The 19,677-nt window shown below is 48.8% G+C and overlaps 1 protein-coding gene and 1 long non-coding RNA gene across 2 annotated transcripts; both read left to right on the plus strand.

The window, feature by feature from the left end:
• The first annotated feature begins 8,079 nt into the window (after positions 1-8,079).
• On the plus strand, positions 8,080-9,545 carry LOC144118816 (uncharacterized). The gene is made up of 3 exons (XR_013312154.1): positions 8,080-8,395; positions 9,277-9,351; positions 9,427-9,545. It is a non-coding gene; the product is annotated as an uncharacterized LOC144118816 (long non-coding RNA).
• An 18-nt stretch (positions 9,546-9,563) lies between these two features.
• LOC144119887 (uncharacterized) lies at positions 9,564-12,045 on the plus strand. Its single transcript, XM_077652400.1, has 2 exons — positions 9,564-9,605; positions 11,019-12,045. Exon 2 carries the CDS (start codon positions 11,311-11,313, stop codon positions 12,043-12,045), a length of 735 nt encoding a protein of 244 aa, XP_077508526.1. The 5' UTR covers positions 9,564-9,605; positions 11,019-11,310.
• The last annotated feature ends 7,632 nt before the right edge of the window (positions 12,046-19,677 follow it).

Raw genomic sequence — 19,677 nt, forward strand, 5'->3', positions numbered from 1 at the left:
CTTCAACAAAAAGCCTTTTTTGACTGAGTACCAACCCGCCTACTCGACGGCTGGTCTCGGCAAGATTGCCAAGCCGTCTTGTATTCGTTACAACAGGCCAAAATTTCTTGAGGATGTACTTGATGCACTGCGTAGCAAGTACCACTCAACAGCTGACACACTTGACCGTCTTCCAGTGCACTGCCAAAAATGTGGGTGCTCGCCACACTTACCGAGCACCACTATTCCATTCCGTCATAAGGACCAGGTGACTTGTGAGGTAATGGAAGTATTTTTAGTAGGAAAAACTAGTGCTTCAGTCAGCCTTCGGAGTGCTTCAGTCACCCTTCCCTTAGGCGCGGTTCAGGGGTCTATTGAGATGCACCATTTTCGCTCACTGCCAACGTCGCCGACACCGGCTTTTCTGTGACACGAGCTCTTTAACGCTGTCGCGTTAAAACCTGTTTTGAGTCGTCACGGCGGCTTGAGCGGGAAAGAACGGGGAGGTCGCATCAAGTTGGAACTTATCGCTGCGACGTGAAGACGACCACTAGGGTACCTTTTTTCTTTCACGCCTGCTTTATCCCTTCGCTTACGGCGTGCAGTTCGGGTGCCCACCGAGATATGTGAGACAGTTACTGCGTGATTTCCTTTCCTCAAAATCAATTTTTATTTTTTATCGCTACGACGAGTCCCTTAATCGCTGCGCCCCTTGCATATGGACTCGCCATCCATCCATCCTTATTGTCCGTCATTTGTCCTTGTCACTCCTTCGCTGCTCCGCGTTCGCCGATGCTCGTCGCAATATGCTCGCGGCCTATAGGGCGCAGGGCATACTACCAGACTCCATCAAGACGCAATTGTGGCCGCAGGGCAGTGCGCGCACTCGTGAGCGAACTTTGGTGAGCCTCTGTGCATTCCTCGAACACACGGGCTTGACGTCCCGTCTGTTCCCCGTCAGGTATAGTTACACGCACTGACCGAACGCTCCGCGAGTTATACCTTGAACGATTAATAACTGGACGCCCCACTCCAGTTGTAACCTACACAGTGCTGTGCGCGTGTGTGATTTAATTCCTCTAAAATGAACTAATCACGCGCACAACCTGGACACATTTCTTATTATGTAAACAGTTTGTTCATATTACTTCTCCCCCTGTCCTCTATTCCTGTCCCCTCACCTCTTTCATTTCATTTCTCCATTCTGCCTGCTGTCCTTTATTTCCGCTGCCCCAGCTCAGGTGCTTCAGTATCGATGGCAGATGCCAGGGCTAGCAAAAATCTTTTCTTTCCTTTTTACTATTATTTTTAATAAAACCACTACCACCACCACCACTCCCGCGTACTAGCTGGCAGCTTTTTTTTTTCCTTCGTGCACTAGTTGCCTTCTCGGGTCTCGCCGTGATGACTTCACATGGAAGTATGGTAGGCAATACCAGTGTCACAAGCGTCTCAGCGGTCCTGCAAACCTCCAAAAGCAAACTGACTGACCTCAACAACCGGAAGAAGCAACGCCCAAGTGACTACTGCCTTCGTCGCATGTTCCTAATGTCTATCATCAAAAAGGCAAAGGAGCTGCAGAAGGCGCAACCACTCGCGCTCATAAAAGGTGATGGAACTTTGCCCAACGACGGTCCGGGCCCACGGATGGCGGCGTTCCTTCAGCTACTTTCCAAGCACTACGCGAGACGGCGACCTCTTCAGAGCTGCAACGACGTTGAATGCGTTCCGGCTGGCCCATTCATATCCGCGTCGGCCGAGGATGCGCGCTCGTCAACTGTTGGAGCCTGTACTTGTGCGCCAATGTGCGTTAAGTCGGCCAAGAGCACAACGGAGCCTGTGATGCGAGCAGATTTGGTCCCCTACGATCAGGGCGAGGATCTGCTGGCCTACTCCCCTCGTTCAAGCTTCTTGCCACCTTAAGGCTGCAGATCTGCCCGACAACACATCTCCGCGGTTGCAGCGAGTGAAATTGTTTTGGGCTGCAGCAAAGAAACTGGCTTCCCGGAGAAAAACGTTGTCGGCGGCCTCCACGGCTATATACTCGTCACGCCGCTGCTCCACGAACAGGACTTCGTTAACGCGAACCTCTTGTGCTGCGTTTTTGAGCACTGACAAATCAAGCGTCCTCGCTTAAGCTGCGTTCCTCTCTCCGCCAAGGGCGCTGAGCTGGCCAAGTTGCTGCATTGTTCAATGCCAGATTGCGCTGCCAGATGGTCGCTGCAGCAACCGTGTTGTGTCGTTCGTTTCATATCTCTGTGTACCGTGTAATGGCTGTTTTTTCGACGGGCGCTCCAATGCCGAAGCCCACCCTGTTGCCTTTGGTTCCTTGCGGCCACTGAGATGAGCTTTCGCCTGTGGTGTGACATAGCGTTCGGCGCATGCACGCGCTGTCCCATTTGCCTCCTTCATACACCCACTGCATTACGCAGCGTCAGAACGTTGTCTGTGCACTCATCGCAGCTGTGGTTGTGCTGCGAGGAACTACTGGAAAATACGGTGCAGTGAAAGTGCTGAACGAAAAAAATGCAAATGAAAGCCCTGGGGATTCATGAGCAGCCGAATCGGCGGTTGTGCTCGGCGCATTACGCCGAGACGCCTTCGATGTTTCAGCACAAGCTGTGGTTAAAAAGAAAAAAAAAGAAGTTTTTAAGGACAGGAAATGGTGCAGTAATTGTCTCACATGTCGGTTGGGGAGTGTCTCACCGGGGCCGTTAACCTCCTTTGAGGCCAGCGAAGTTTCCGATGCTGTGCGTGTTTGCCCCCTCTGGGTTGGCGAAAAAGAATGCCCATTAAATTTCTTTCTGCCCTGTGTACAACGGCAAAGAAGAGGTGATTCCCAGTCGCTACCCAGTGCGATAGGGGGAGTCCGACCGCGGAAGATTTCGAGAACACGTACAATGCCCCTGCTACACTGGCGTTTCGAATGCCTTCGAACCGAATGTCATTCGGCTCGACTGCCGAGCTTCCGCTGCTACACGAAGTTTTTCAACGGCATTCGGTTCAGATGGCATTCGAGTCGACGGATCTCCGCGGAGACATTCCAGAATTAGAAAAGCCTTCGAAACGCGAACATAGCCCGAACCGACCAATAGGCGTCGCCGCCGTCATCGCTTCGCCCCGCCCACAGCCGCGCGACTGCTTTCGGTTCTGTGGCTGCTCATCTCGATACCCGCTGGTCGCTTTTTCCTGCTCTTTGTTTAGCAAATTGTCCCTCTTCTGTCTAAGTAAGTGCTTGCAGATAATAGTACACCGATGAACATTTACCGCGTGAGCATGAAATTTCCCCAAGAGTGCGCCGACGAGGATGGTTGGTTGGACTCATACTATTTTTTACATCGCTGCGTACGAACATCTAGCGCTCGTTTGCATGACTTAAACACATTCTGCGCTTTAGTTCTATTAAATATTCTCTTTTCATTTGTACCGGTTGTGCCCGTGCTTGTTAACGCAGTGCGACAATCTGTGGGAGGAAGCGCCGATCCGATCGCTCGCCTGACAAACACTCAACAGCCGGGCTGCTGACATCGCGTACGACCGGCGCTTGTCGCTAATTGTCCCGACTTCTTCCGGCGTGACCAGTACTTTATTTTAACCTACTTTATCCAGAAGTTTGATTGGGGACCATTCGTGCTATTTGAAACGCAAAACTTGTTATCCACAAAATAGCAATGGCGACTTCTGCTGGCCGTAAAGCAGTGTTCGGCGGTCCGGGTAACACCGGCGCTTCCCGTTCATCGTATGCGCCCTGCGATGTGAGCAATAGTTGATTTCTGGTCACTGTTGTCAAAAATGCACTCGTTGATCATTCGCATTCGCGTAAAATTGTGCATTCGCTGTTCACAACCGCCGAATTCACAGACGTAACCCTGCAGACTCGCTAGGCCTAGTCGTCGCAGAAGGGAAGGAAGTCGCCATCGATTAAAATTAATTCGGCAAGCGCTTATCGCTGGTAAGTGTTCAAGTGTGCACATGTGAAATATACCCGCTCGTTTCGCTTATTTTCAATACGGATAAGTAGAAGCGCGAATCTATTCACACCGTCTGCTCATCAGCGCCTCGAATCCGATCAGCCGCCGGCCTGCCGAGGACATGAAGGCTGACCGTCCGCCGATCGGATTCGTCGGTGTCGTTGGCCTAGAAAACTTGTCCCACTACAATCATACGCTGCGGTTTACTATGACAGTGTCGTTGTCGCACCAGTGTGACCGCAGTGACCACCACCATCGTCATCGTCGTTGTACACTGGAAATGAGCTGAGCAAATTTAAGTGCGTTCGAAATGTGTCGTACAGCACAGCACCGCGCGAATGCCATTGGACTCTGATCCCATTCGTACGTACCCGTGTCGCACAGGTAAGGTTAAACCTCTCCAGCAGGGTGTGCGTCGGGTCGCATCTCATTGAACACATTCTTGCGGCCAAGCGGATGCACGTGCGCGGCGACGAGCCGTCATGATCCTTGTCTGGTGTTTTTTGTCCCATGTCTGGGGCTCAGCCCCTCAAAGCGTAGTGTGTCTACGACGGCACTCGTTGACAGCTTGACGCGCGGTCAAGAAGACATTGCCAAGCTAGCTGCACGCATGAAGAATGACCGGCCACTGACACGCGTCAACATCAGCTCACATGCACAGGAAAGGGACACGCGAGAGACGCTCTTTGTACCAGAGTTGGTATCGTTCCGACTGCTGTGCTTGAAGACAGTTTGTGAGTGAGAGTACTGAATAGATGGGGCTCGGAGATGGCAGGTCCGTTCGATTCGCCTGCACTCCCTGCACCAGTTCTGTAAAGTTCCGCGGCGGTGCCGTGGCGATTCCGCGAGCGTGCAGCGCCAGTTCCAACAGTTCAAGTGCTGCAATTTGCACTGGCTACTTCCTAAACGAATGGTCGAGTGCAAGCCTGGTCGTCTGCTAGCCTTGGTGTCGCCACCAAATTGCGACGCGCAGCGTGGCGCCTAAATAAACGGCCGCCAACATCCCGAACCGCGTGAAGAATTTTCAAACAGCACATCGCAGCAAAGTGTTGCCATGACTCAGCCTCGATGCAACCTCGCGGCAGCTAAGCGAAAGGCACGTGTGTTCTTTTACTGAACACCACTGAGATGTGCGCGTGCCGACTTGCATGCTAAGCGGTTGTTGCAACAACGTGCATCATGCGCTGCATGCACGTGTTTACTTTTAGTTCACATACCGGCTTCGAGCACTAATATAACTTTATTAGTAGAAAGGAAAGACGCCGGTTACGGGTCCGTCGAGAGCACGATGGTCGAGAGATGCAAGGTGCCGGTGAGGGCCAGCGTCCCCACCTCCGTCGCCGCCTTCTCGGGTGGCCACTCTCGTTCCATAAGAGTCGGCGGGCCCGTGTGAGGCACTGTTATCATAGACGAGTGGAATAATTTGAGTATATCCGCCGTTTATCACAAAGCGCAAGCCATCGTCGCGCGAGCCGTCGTCTGCTTCCATGGCGGCTGCAGCTGCACCATTTCGGCACCGACCATTGAGGAGGTGCACAGTTTTCCTGCACTTTCCTGAACTAGACCTGCACAACGTCTGCATTTTTTTTGAAACGAATGACGTCGTGCAGACGGCGCCATCTTGCACCGCTGAAACGAATGGCGCAGTGCAGCACCGCGGGGACCAGTTCGCGTAGTGCAGGCGAATCGAACGAACCTGGCATTTCTTCGAAACGGTGTTTTCCGGAGGTTCAAACGACCCGCACTTTGGGAAAGCGAGAATTGTCGAGGAGTTCGCGGGAGGAAGGGACAATCCTCTGAAATCTCGATGGTGGAAAGGGCACATATTTGTGCACTGTTTGTCGAGATGCGTTTTCTTTCCGCAGTCACTGATTGGCTCTTTTTTCTTTTCCTAATGGTTAATTGGTGATGTTTTTCTTCCCCCAATCAATCATTGGGTGGACGTTTGTGGAGTTGCCTTATTTTTTTACTTTTCCTCCTTAATTGTATCTTATTTTATTATTTGTTAATAACAAGTTGACCTCTCCAGAAGTGTCCCTGAGCAACGTTATTGAGCAGTATCGATTTTACAAGACAGCCAGCATCCTTTTAACCATCATCATCAACGTTATTTCCCTCTATGTAATCGAGAGGGAAAATCAACTGGCGCAGTAAATGCAGGATTTGCTGCGTCTTTCTATCCGAGGCATCTGACGGATAGTGGGAAGATCAAGTCGGTGGACACGCCACAAAGCGGTACGTCCTGTTAGGGCATTGTGCGTGGCCCCTTCAAATGGGGAGCCCATGGAGGTTGAAGGCGCGTTTATACTCCGACGTATCGCCCGCGCTGCACGGCGACGCCACGTTGGCCAAATCGAGACCCTCTACGCTGTGGTGAACTAGAATACTGCACTGGACACTCCAACGGCACTTGACTTGACCGTCGACGCTTCCGGCGGCTTCAGCGCACCTCTAACACACTGGCGGCGACTTGGCGCAAGTGTCTATTTCCACGGCTGGGCTCGACTAGCGGCGGTGGCCCGCGCTTCAAACGGCCTGCGCACTGGGTGTGTTTCCTGTCTGTCTCCGCGGCGCGATCGTGGCGCTGCGAACATGCTTCCTATATAGTCGCTGGAAAAAAATTCAGAGTACCGCAGTTGTTTTCCCCGCGCCGCCGACGCGTTCATTGGCCCAACCGTACCGCTTGAATTTGGGGTGCCTTATACCTTCCAAGCGCCGGGGTTGGCCGGCTGAGTTAGAGCGCAGGCAGCGCAGATTCCCTACATTTCTTGTTTCGATTGCCGCACTCGCGTTTGACTGCAAGGAAGTCATGCCTGGCTGCTGCTGCGCCTTCGGATGCAGCAACCGATCCTAGTCTGGAAAGACTTTTTTCTCGATTCCGACCGGGAAAAATGACCGATAGCGTCGTTCTGCGTGGTTACACAGAATCGGCCGGGAGAATTTCTAGCCTACAAAAAACATCCTCGTGTGCGAGGTAAGTACACCTTGACATACATTTCAGCCTCTATGCTGACGACATCATTATCTGGGCTAACGAGGCAGTGATGCCGACATGGAACACAACCTACAGTCGGCCCTCAACATCATCGACTCATACGCTCGCGCGCGCGGCCTGGCCTGCTCCCCTTCTAAATCAGAACTCTCCTTCTACCGCCCCAGGCCGCACGACCCCGCCAACCCTCCCATCTCACTCACTCTAGGAAACCGCCCCATTCCCCTGGTCTCCAAGATTTGTATCCTGGGCCTCGTCCTTCACTCCCACGGCGCGCATGGCAATGCCATCCCAACTCTCCAGACCCAAGCCCAGCAAGCCACCCGTCTCATTCGGCGCGTGGCGAAATGGCGCTCGGGTCTGCCAGAGCGGATCACTCTCCGCCTCACCCAAGCTTACATCACGAGCCACATTTGCACGACCGGCAGTGTACGGCAAGATGGCCGTACACTGCCGGTCGTGGAAATGCAAACCTATGTTTAAGAAGGCGCAGTTTCTGGGTCACGCCAAGGACAAGCTTCAGCGTGAAATTATCGAAGCCTTTTTTATTAGGAAAACCAGTGACAATTGTGTCAGCACGCCTTCACTCTCATTGCTGGAGAATGAAATGGCTTTTTTGGGTGATTGTGATTACGCTTCACCTAATGAGAACTGAATGTAGTTAAATGTCGAGCATTTTTTTCAAATAAAATCAGTTGGAAGTGCAGCACAGTCCTGTCTTGTTTGTTCCTTGTCTTCTGTGTGCATATTATTCATGCTGCGGAACTTGTCTCCATTATGAATAGCAACCAACTAGCCCAAACCACCGTGTTACAGCAAATCTTTGCAGTCTAAGAAAACAGTCATAAATAAGTTGGGAAGAGTAGCCGCTCATGAACGCACTAGACAGCCGCGTTCATAAATCGCAATGTAGCAAACTCTCGCTCATTATCAGTGTACAGAAGTACATATACGTTGCTGCAATCATGCAAATGGGTCACATTGGCCTTCCACAAGATTTAGAGCGCCAAATGGCCATCGAAGTTGGCTTTACGCCTGCTGTGCACAGATCGTCTTACGATCCCGGCCAAACACCAGTGCGCCCACGGCAGTCTTAGTGTGTCGTGCGTATAGACCGTCGCGACATCAGTGGCCTTCTGGATAGCAGGCGACTGCAGGTGGTGCCTACGGGCTGCTGACTTCGCTGCTGTATCCGCTATGCTCTGCGGCCAAAATGTGGAAAAGCAGAGGCAAAACGTGTTCCGTGTTCGATTGTAAGAACTGCGACGCAGATTTGAAGGTTTGGAATGTATCTGTCTGCGGAACGCACGGGCCTCAACTTCACGAAGATTGTCCGTGCACTAGGCCTTTTGCAATGCATAGATTTCCGCAAGGAGAGAAGAACAAGTTGGTACGACAGCACTGGATTGCGAATCTACAGAGGAAAGACTTCAACCCCGGCTCATCGGCTAGGGTGAGTACACATGATAAAAGTGAAAACACCGGTTGCTCGGGTTGTTCGCTGACGGTATACCTGTAACGCCGGCAGTCACCTGCGCGCTCGAGCCGCTGTTCAAATGAATTTCTGTGCATGGTCTGACGGGAGGTTTTGGTTTGCCAGTATCGTTTCAGTCACCTTGCATTCAGTGTTCATCTGAGAGTAGGGTAGTACGGCTTAGAGCCTGCTGTTTTAATTGTAAAAATGATCTAACCTAGGACCGAGCTAAACGGGCTGATGTATGTACATGATGTACGTACATACATGTCCGCGATTAGTCGGTGCCTTTCGAGTCGGCTGTGCATTCGCGCTTGAAGCGTAGATCCTTTGCATTGTAAGTACCTTATCTCTACCATCTCGTTTCGAAATACTTACGCGAACGTGCGGTGCTGGCTGCATTTCATTTTCGCCACAACGGGAAGGTACTACGTAGTGTGTGTACTCCGTGAGTGTGTTTGCGCACGTGAGATAGGCGATTTCATAATACGGCCAGAAGCTTTCCAGGCATTGTGCTGGACTTTTTTTCGTTTATGAATATTGGCATCGCACATCCGAGGAATGCTGTTGGGCTATCTTTGAGTGAGTGCAAACGCCGGTTGAAAATGTTTTTCTTGGTTGTGTGCCCCGGTTTATGGAAAACAAAACTTCTCAAATATGCATTGTGAAAATATTATGGTGCAATATTTTTGAAGAGCACAAAGAAGAAGTGCAATGCCTGGACAGTTGCATGAAATGACGATATTACATGTTTAGTTAGAATGACCATATCACATATTTCCTTGTATTTGTGGTGTTTGACGTAGTCCGCTTGCGCTGGTTGTCAGAACTTAAGTGGCCTTCATACACATTTCTTGCAGGTATGCTCAGTTCATTTCATTGATGGGCGTCCCTCTAAAGACAACCCGTACCCAACACTGCACCTTGGAACACCGGTATGGCTTTCGGAGGTTTGTTCTGAACTGCAGTTTATTTATTCTTTTGTATTTTCATACTCTGCAATATTTTAGACTGCTCACCACAAGGGAAGAAGGAAGCTGGTGCGGCACGATGTCAAACCTTTGGAGCCTGAGACCTGTTCAACAGCTGAACCTTTGTCACACCATTTATCAGACGAGCAAGATGAAGAGAGTGCGGCAGCTTATGATCACCTGCCTATCAACATTGCAACAGAGGATGTATCACATAGGTACGGTAAAGTGGTGTGAATTATCCTTCATGGGTTCTCATTTACATGCTTTTATGCAAGTCTGTTTTGGGTGCACAATATGCACGTTTGCTTTCACTAGTTATATGAAGAGTTTAAACCTGTGGTACGGTATGGATATTACCTTTAGCTGAGAGTGTGCTGCACTTAGCAGTGCTTTCTTCGTTCCAAGTGAATTTTGCATCCTTCACGTCGCAAATAAGATGTTTTTATGTCATACAGTGACTGAAGTAAACAATAGTCAGCAATTTCGTCAGCGGGGTAGCATGCCATCTACCATTTTTGTGCAAATATAGTTTGCCACCATTAGTGACATAAATTTTTTTTTGGATTTCAAGCGTAATGTGCACCTCCGAAATAGAAATTAGTCCCACAATCGTTCATAAGTCGCATAGCTTTTATTGTTGCTATTTCATAATGGCACCTCTACTAGTATTTTGCCCTTGAGAACTAACAAACTGTCTTTGTCAATGCTTGAAGATGCCTTTTTGGTGGGAGTGCTCCTTTTGAGTAGAAAAAAAGAAATGGCGTGTGAAAGGGTTAAGAACAGCAGAATCTGTTCACAAATAAAGTTGCTGATATCATGAAATGGTGATTGCAAGCTTGCTTACTAGTTTTGCCATCTTTAGCATTGTCATGTTCAGTTTACAGTAAAATTTCTTGCAACCACTCATATAGGCTAGCCCAGTTACAGCTTATTGCCTGGACCCGGATTGTGCATCTCTTGCTGCCATGTGCGCATGAGTTATGCCTATCTCTGCAGGCATACACAGTCTGCATTTCAATGAAGCAATTACTATCTTTTCATTCTTTTTCCCATGAGATGGTGGTTGCCACACGCTGCTATGTATGTTTGGAACTAGACTTTTTCACGTTGCTTGGTGTTTACTGCTGTGCAATTCTGAGCAAAAAGCAATCAATGCACATGAGAGCAGACTTGATTTCAGTGAGTGCATGTACATACAATGCTCAGCCATTCCACTGCACAGGTTCGTCGTCTGCTGTAAGCTTGACAGTTTGCTGCATTAGCACTGTTTCACGGGCTACTGAGGAAAACTCTGAATATTGTCAGCCAATGATGGGAATCCCTGTATTTAGTTTTTTTTACCATTCATAAAAGCTCAGTGTTCGCTTAGCATTTGTGATTAGAACACAGTACCTTATCTATAGAGGCCAGTTTCAATTTTCTTTCAGTGTCCCTTTAAAGCTTTCAATACCTCTGCAAGTTGTTACAGGAGTACGATGCAGACCACAATTATACAACCAGAACACTCTATTTATTTCCCTGTAGTATAACCGTTGCACGGCATGGTAATTTTATTCTGTGTGCTTGTTAGCTCATACTACTATGCTAAATATTGTGTCTCACTTTCCTCCACATCCTTCGTTGTACAGGAGAGAAGGAGCTGAGAGTCTCGTTGATGGCTGCTTGGCCTGTGGCTGCAGATGCAAGATTACCGAAACATCAGAAAAAGGAACTCAAGTGGAGCCAGCGGCTGCTCATGACCATTTGTATGCAACCACTCGCAGGCAGGCCCCGGTCACTGCAGACAGTGTTTGACAGACTATATTCAGTGCATACTCAACTCTTGCACCAAGTCACTTTCGCTTCTTTACAGGTCTGTCAAAAGTAGTATTTGACGAACTGGTTCGGACTCTTTCCACTATTGTGAAGAGCCCTTTCACTATGCCCTTTGAGGACCAAATCCTACTTACACTGATGCGGCTGCGTCTTGGCCTATTGCTTAATGACCTTAGCTTACGTTTTGGTGCATCCACTGCAGCCATTAGCAGGATTTTCTGCTTCATTGTACCAAAACTTGTCAAGTTTGCCAGAGAGTTCTTAGTGTTCTGGCTGCCAAGAACAGCAATCAGGAGGACATTGCCTTATGTTTTTGAGGAGAATTACTCCGTAACTTGCATTGTGGACTGTTTCGAAATTTTCATTGACAGACCTGGGCAACTGCCCCGAAGAAATATAACTTACAGTTCCTACAAATCGCACAATACGGCCGAAATTCTTCACGTCATTGCATCAAGTGGGTTTATTATGTTTTTGTCAAAACCGTATGGTGGCCGTGCAAGCGATCGTTTCATCACTTTGGACAGTGGTTTTTTAGACCACCTGACGCAAGGCGACGAAGTCCTCGCTGACCGTGGCTTTAACATAGATGACCTGCTCCCACCATCTGTTAAAGTTTCACTCCCAAGCTTTTCCAAAGGCCGGCCGCAGATTTGTCGTTCAGATGTAGTAAGTTCGCGTCGCCTGGCAAGGCTTCGTATTCATGTTGAGCGATCAATAAGGCGTCTCAAATGCTTCAGGATTTTGAAGCAATTCCCTACTAGTATATTCACAAAAAACCCCTCGCAAATGATGTACTTGTTGCCATCGCTGGGCTGTGCAACCTGCAAACGAATTTGATTAGAGATCATGGTGATGCGTCAGAACCTGGTGCTCAGTCACCATCGCATCCAGGCAAGCAGCTGGAAGTGGTAGACAACACACCTGAATGAGGCATGGAGATTTATGTGGAGTAGCCACATCACCTAGTCGTCTCTTGTTTTTATGCACCTGCCATGTTCTCTGTTCACTGATTAACGTAATCATGTTCACTGCAAGAGAAAGGCTCCTCAAAATTGCATTCAGTTAAATCGTTAAATCTTCTGGGCTAGCTGTAGCCACCTTACCCCAGCAAACTTGCCAATTTTAACTGCCCATCTGACTGTGCCACCCTTGATGCCATTGGTTATCAGCTCTCCATATTACATGCTTTGCTGATGGCAATTTCTGTTTCAGCTAAGATATTATTAACTTGCATTTATTCCCTGACCCAACCCACTTGATTGCTGTCTCTATCCATAGCTCACATTGCTCTCAATTTAATTTTAAGCATTTTCATTAGCTTCAGAGTTTCTGCCCCATAGGTGAATACTTCCAAGATACAACTCTTATGTAATTAACTCAAGCATGCTGGTGTACTGGCAGGCTGCTGTTGATGACCCTAAGAATATCTGTCAAAGATATGCTATTCAGGTATTTTGCTAGCTATTTCACTGATGGCTCTGAGCTAACTTAGCTGCTACAAACAACTCGCGTTGGAGCCTTTTTTTCATGCCGTCTGATTACCAAAGTGTTTGTCAGCAATTTCAGGTCCGCTACATTTTGTCCAGGAAGATCAAACTCTAAAGCACTCTTCCTCCTTGAGGAACTGAAGTTGGAATCACTTGCAAAGCACGTTCGAGCTGCCAAGGTTGATGTTCTGAGCCTATTTCATTGTCTTGCTGGTGCACTTAGGGGCACTTGCTTTGCGGCTGTGTGTACAGTGTAGGTGAGACGTTTATGTGGATTGTGGATTTTTAAAATGCAATGGAAAGTTATGTTGGGGAGTTTCTGCAATTGGCTTGCCCGATGGAAACCTTTGTTGATACCATATTGGAGATGTCATTCTTTGAAGATTTACTGCTTGTACTCCCTGTGTTCACTTTGGGATGATGAGAAATGTTCAGTACCAGGTGAGGGTACGAGCCTGTTGGTTTTTGTTCTGTGCCTGCTTTTGTTTTGTTGTATGTTCAGAGATGTATTTGATAATTCTGATGTTGCATGCACAAATAAGCCGGGTCAAATTGTCTTAATGACAAGACAATTAGTCAAATCTTGTAAATTTATTCCCATAGAAATGTGTTCATTGCTTGCTGTCAACAACTGCTGGCAGCAGGTGTGAAAAATAGAAGTCCTCAAGATGTGCCACTTGCTTACTTATGAACTCCTTGTCATAGGGCACCTCGATAATATATGCCTCGTTCGGTGCCCAAATCACGAAGTCGCACCGACTTCTTTCGCAGCAGAACAGCTGCAACTGTACTTGCAGGTAATATCTGTTCTTCCCGGCCTTGCTGAGTGTGAGTTTGTTCTCCTTCTTAATGACGTCATATCTTCCGCTCTTAAACAGGGCATCAAGGCTACCATGCTTTTGCACAGTCAGTGGTGTCGGGCACTTTATTTCCAGCACTGTGTCCGAGTCTGGAATTATGCCATCAGGGCTGGCTCCAAGCAATGAAGTGGCAGGCCGGATGATAAGGCACGGGCTTTTGCTTCTGACTCTCTTCCATACCTTCATGTAAAAATCACATTCATGTTGTAATGAATTAGTGTCCCTCATCTTAAAGTAACTTCAACAGTGACTAGTATATTGCAATACACAAACCAAGCATTCACAACGTAACAAATATCAACCTCCAATTTCATGCTTTCAGGCTTGTAACTTGCATGCGATTTGCGATGAACAAGCAGTCAGGCTGTGCTTTGCTGTTGGAAGCAATGAATAGAAATTTACATCACAAATTACAACCACACAGTGGTACTTCCATTCTTTGCAGGCAAATTCGGCCTGCAAATTGCCACTTTGCATAATGCAGTAATAGAGAGTTCATACTGCAAATACGCAAAAGTGCTGCTGTACAAAATCAAAGCATAGTGTTGCAACCGCTCTATTGTCAGCATCGCATGCAAAATTTCGATGGAGGCGAAATTCTAGAGGCCCGTGTACTGTGCGATGTCAGTGCACGTTAAAGAACCCCAGGTGGTCGAAATTTCCGGAGCCCTTCACTGCGGCGTCCCTCATAGCCTGAGTCGCTTTGGGCCGTTAAACCCCAATAAACCAAACCAAACCAAACATGCAAAACAGTATTTAGCAATAGTTCTTGTACTATAAAACTTGCCATAGCATTTTCGAATCCAAGGTGTAAACTTCAGCATGCCATGCAGAGCAACTGAGGCACAACACCAAAGGCTGTAGTCAGTGAGATATTTGGCTCCTTACCGTGAGCTGGCATTACCATAGAAGCTTGGGTGTATGTGCTTTGATACCCACTTCTCAGGGGCAGCTTTGATGGGAATGCTACGGGCCTCACTGGCAGTTATCCTCAATAAACGTTCTTTGTGCCATGCTGCACTTCCCTGAGGGTGGTTTGCCAGTGTTGCAGCCTGCTCAGGAGACAGCAGCACATTGGTGACGAAGAAATCTTGGCATAACTGGCACAGCCGCTTGCAGTCATGCTGGCCATGCTCTTGCTGGAGAACTGTGGAGTACAAGAAGGGTCTGCTTAATTTAACGACTTCTTGTGCATACTCGAAACAGGCTTATGGTGGCTAAAACCTGAAAATCACTCAGTCAGTATGCAATGTAGGGCCATGTGTAGGTGTAATTTACAATCAAAAGCCGTTGCAAAAAATCAAGTCTGCTGCAGCATCCGCAATAGCTGTTTCTCGGTGCACCTAGAACTTAGGAACTATGCACAGGTGTTAATAGTAACCTTGTGAGATCATCGCACAAAAAACTGTCACAACTTGATAGGAGCTCCTGTAGTTCATGCACTATCATATTCAGCAGTGCATGGTGAACAGCTGAGATTGCATAAATGAGTATGAAAGAGGTCTTGTTGATGCTATACCACGTTCCAATGTCGAGATGCACGCTCTGCTGTAATGCCAATTACTAGTTAAGCATTACTGCCAGTATATTGGGTTGGTTCAACCACAAGCACATGTCACTTGTATTTCTGCAGTTTTGAACATTGCAAGAGTAAATCTTTATGCATAATGTCTTTATATAAACTGACTACATTTAAATGAACAAAATGTACACTTATGCAACAACAAAACCCAGATGGCAATCTTACTTGCACGTAATGATAGCCTCTATGCCTGCTCGACTCTCTTAGTTGAGTCAGCCATGCGCAACATCAGGAAATAATGTTCTTACATGCACGGCCATCTTCATCACCACCTGCGGGTAGTTTCCTGCGTGGCTTCAGAACAGTGTGTAGCATGGTGTTCTGAAGCTTGCTGACGTCGAGAGGGCATTTTTCGAAGTGAAGGAGCATCTCCTTTTCAGATAAAAACTGCTGCGTCTTCGTTTGTGTTTTCTTATGGCAATAAACTACCTCCATTGTTGCTGGGGTGACATTCTTCGCTGTTGCCGCATTCCATGTACACGCTTTGTCAGTTGATGACTGTCCGGTGAGCCCCTTGGATGTTGCCTCGACAACCTTCATGAGCAGTGCACAAATATGGCTGCACCGCTCACTTAGCCCCGCTTTGCATGTGCAACTTGCTGATAAAGGTTGTCCAAAATTTATTTGTGTTTGGTACGTCCTGCTCACTGTTTGCGACGACCTGATGTTTGCCTTGATGCACTTCACGCCATTTTTCTGCTGGTACAGTGCCACGCCAACATGGCCACTGTCAAGCAGGTTGCTGCCTTCAGCAAATCCTCTGTAGTTGACGGATGGTTTGCCATCTGTGTCAGGCATTTCAACCATGTAGTTGTAGACAACTGAAATAAAGAATGATATCAGTACAGTATGTCATCATGTGTGCTATTTATGTAGCTAGTTTTGTGGTAATAAAACTTTGTCCCCATGCTGAAAGTTGGATGCCAAGAAATCTAGTAAGGTTCTGCATAATACACTTATGCTTTCAGTTGCTGACAAATAATGAAAACTAATTATTTGTGCCTGATCGGCCGCGTCAGTCATGCTGCGACCCGCCGCATATGTTTACGATGGTTGAACGGCTGGTATTAGCTCCTGATGTTCGACTTTGCAAAACCAAAATAAAAGGACTGCTTATTAAATGTCTCCACAGTTCCAACCTTTTTTGATCTAACATGACTGGCACAGAAGCATGCAGTGAGGAATATTGTCACTTGTGCTGATAGTTTTACGTCGCATTTTACTAGCGGCTGCCAGTTTTGGCTTAAGCCTGGACTCCATGTACGCGAAAACTCACGCGAACGCGAAGGCGACGGCGACGGCTGGCGTTCGCTCTGTCGCTTGTGGGCAACCTCCATGCAAGCGAAGGCGGCAGGCGACGCGAACCCGCGACGTGCGCAGCGGATTCCGTGCTTTGCGCACTCAAGCTTAGAAACACGCCCGTAACCTGTTCTCTCTCTTAAAATTTTGTGAGTGTGCCTCACAGTCAGGGCCAAAGGAATATTTCCTCTACGGCAGCGGTGTAGCGGCAGTGGAGATAGCCAAAGGCGTGCTTGCGGATACGAAGTCACATCACGGGTTCACGGCGGAGGTGTGCTTTCGTTCGGTGCCTGTGCACTCCGGCTTAGTAAAAACACTCCCATAAACTGTCACCGCAACCTGATTGTAAGTGAGCAAGCTATAATATACCACTGAGAATGCGCGCCGCGAGTGTTTCTGCACAGTTGGAGCGCAGCGGCACGGTGGATCGAGCGCCGTTACCCGCGGCTCGACACGCATCTCTCCCTGCAGTACGCCCGCTCGCGTAGCCCGCTGCAAATGCTGTTAGCCCTCCGCACCCAACAAGTAGATTGTTTTAATTATTTAACTGGTGCGGGTCTGCCTCAGCTACAAAACCAAATATTTTCTCGACGGGGGCGATGACCAAGACGACGGGCTGGTTTTGTGAGATGTGCCCGTGAGAAACCGTGGACAAACCGGAAACGGCTTTGGGGGGCTCTGATTGGCCAGTCGCGTGGGGGACTTCCGGGCGACGAGCGAAATTTTCTGTGGGTGCAGATCCGAGCGACACGGCAAGCGACACATGCATTTTGCTTCGCGCGACGGCGTCGCTCGTCGCTTGCCGCCGTCGCCTTCGCGTGAGTTTTCGCGTACATGGAGTCCAGGCTTTACTGTCCACGCTGGAAACTTCGCTTATCGTACGCAAGGCTACCGCAGTAGATCGCGCGATGCCATGCAGCAGCTGTAGGTTAAACGCAAAAGAGCTTTTCTCAAGTGCTAACTTGTTTGCAAACGAGTGCACGTTGAATCTCGCGCTCCTGGCGGCAGGCAACAAAAAGCATAAATTCGGAAACCCTTTCCGCAAGCGAGTAAAAGTTCGATTTCATGCAAAGTCGAACATCAGGAGCTAATACCAGCCGTTCAGCCATCGTAAACATATGCGGCGGGTCGCAGCATGACTGCCGCGGCCGATCAGACACAAATAATTAGTTTTCATTATTTGTCAGCAACTGGTGCGCAGGTGTTGGGGAATTTTTGCAGAATGAGGCCGTTACGAGCCAGCTGCACAAAAAGTACAACTTTGCGCAACTAACTTGTGCTGCAATCAAATCTGGGAAGTTCTCGCTTTAAACGCACGCACGAAAACAGTCATAAGCACACCAGGACAGAAATCCAAGCAGTGTTTTTGGCTTTAGAAAAGCGGGAAAAGACAGACAGCGAGCATACCATCGTCACCAAGCAAAGCGATGTGGCGCGAAGGCTCACACAAAAACAAGAGCAGAGTCCTAAAATACAAAAAAACAGCGCACTTACACGGCCGCTGAAGCTTCGGCCAAAGCTTGGTGTCATCCACCCATCCTGCATCCATTTTGCGAGCAAAAATAAGTACTATCGCAGTAAAACGCGCTTGCAGATGAGGCTTCCGCACAGGCAGGCCGCGGAGTTAGAAGGCCAGCAATGGAAGAGTGGTCACGTGACCAAATATGGCGGCGCCCATGCTTCCGCGCTGTAAAGCGTCTATACGGCGGATGAAGTCACCCGGTAGAGTCGAGAACGCGCGGTATCCGATTAAAAAGTAAATAAATGTATCCGATTTAGCTTGTGAAATTATTCAATGAACGTACGTACCTGTGACACAGTCAGGTGTTAGTTTCGTCCTGCTTGGAAACATTCAATACAAGCCGAGGGCGGCCCACGATGTCCATGCCCAAAAGCACAATCTTGCCTGATTGCGGCTCGAAGTGACGAAATGTTTCCTTCGTAGCTCGCTCCGCGGAAGGGGAAAAAACGCGTGCACAAGTAGCTCACTCCGCGGAAGGGGAAAAAAACGCGTGCACAAGCTCCCGATAGCAGCGCTAAGCTGTTGCCCACAATCGTAGCAGAGTTACAGCAATTAACACGATCGGCGTGCAAAACAACCACCGGCTGCATTACTTCGCACAAAATAACATTTCCTTTTCGCTCTAGCAACCGTTATCTCCGGACACAAAGTATATGTACTTCAGTAAACACTCAACCCGATGTGTCACCGAATATCAAGCTCTTCCAACACGGCGGCCTTCCTGCGACGCAGTCAGCTTGGAAGGTACATGGCGGTGGCCGCTCAATGTTGCCAGTCAAATCCCGACCTTTGCGGCACTCTGAATTTTTTTCCAGTGACTCTACTAACGGTTAGTGTTCCTATATATGCGGGAGCATATAGAGGAACACTATGAACGGAAGGTTCACAGCGCCCCTAGCGGCGACGGAGAGCACGACTCCCATAGAGGAACTCCCATTGTCCGCGCGCTCGCCGTACGAGAGGGCGCGCTCCCCTGAGACTGAGGCCTTATGGTTTAGAGATAACAATAGTCATGTAAATAAATCTGCGGTGGAAATTAGCAAAAATCGATTGGAGGATTGGTGGTACAAAAGCAGAGAGGTGACGTAAGTTTTAAAGTGTAGGAAGACGTTTTTTTAAAGAGAATGGCAAATTGTATTAACAACTTAGAGCAGAGTAAACAAACATAAAGGGAAAAAACTGAGCATAGTGGCGACAACCACTGCCCCGTTTCAAAGAAGATGCTCCTACCTTCCATCCATCCATCCATCGGCAGTGTTATTTCGCGCCGAGTAGGGTGCCTCGATGGGCGCGGGCATTCAGGCACCCTAGCTCCGAGCGCTTCAGCCTCCGCCGGCCCGGCCAGACCGGTTCAGCCTCTCGTTGGGGCGCCGCGCTGCTTCGCAAATCTACGACAGATGGCGCGTCGAACGTTCTGCTCATCGTCTGCGCATGCGCTTCTCCTAGCACGGCCTCTGTGCCGCGTCGGATTGGTAGGATTGGTTGGACTGCACGAGGGCCGAATTCTCGCCTGGCGTGGTCTCGCCAGTTTGACGGCACTGATCACACACGCCGCTCGCCCGTGCGCCTAAGAGGCCGGAGTACAAACGCGCCTTAGCCCGCAGTGACATGACGACCGCCGGCGGTGAAAATCCTTCCAGCATCACGATTGACAAGTTTCTACGGCTCTCGATAAGGAAGTGGACCGATGTCAAGGAAAAGAAAGGGCCGCGTCCGAGT

This window comes from Amblyomma americanum, chromosome 2 (genome assembly GCF_052857255.1).
Source record: "Amblyomma americanum isolate KBUSLIRL-KWMA chromosome 2, ASM5285725v1, whole genome shotgun sequence".
Lineage (NCBI taxonomy): Eukaryota > Metazoa > Arthropoda > Arachnida > Ixodida > Ixodidae > Amblyomma > Amblyomma americanum.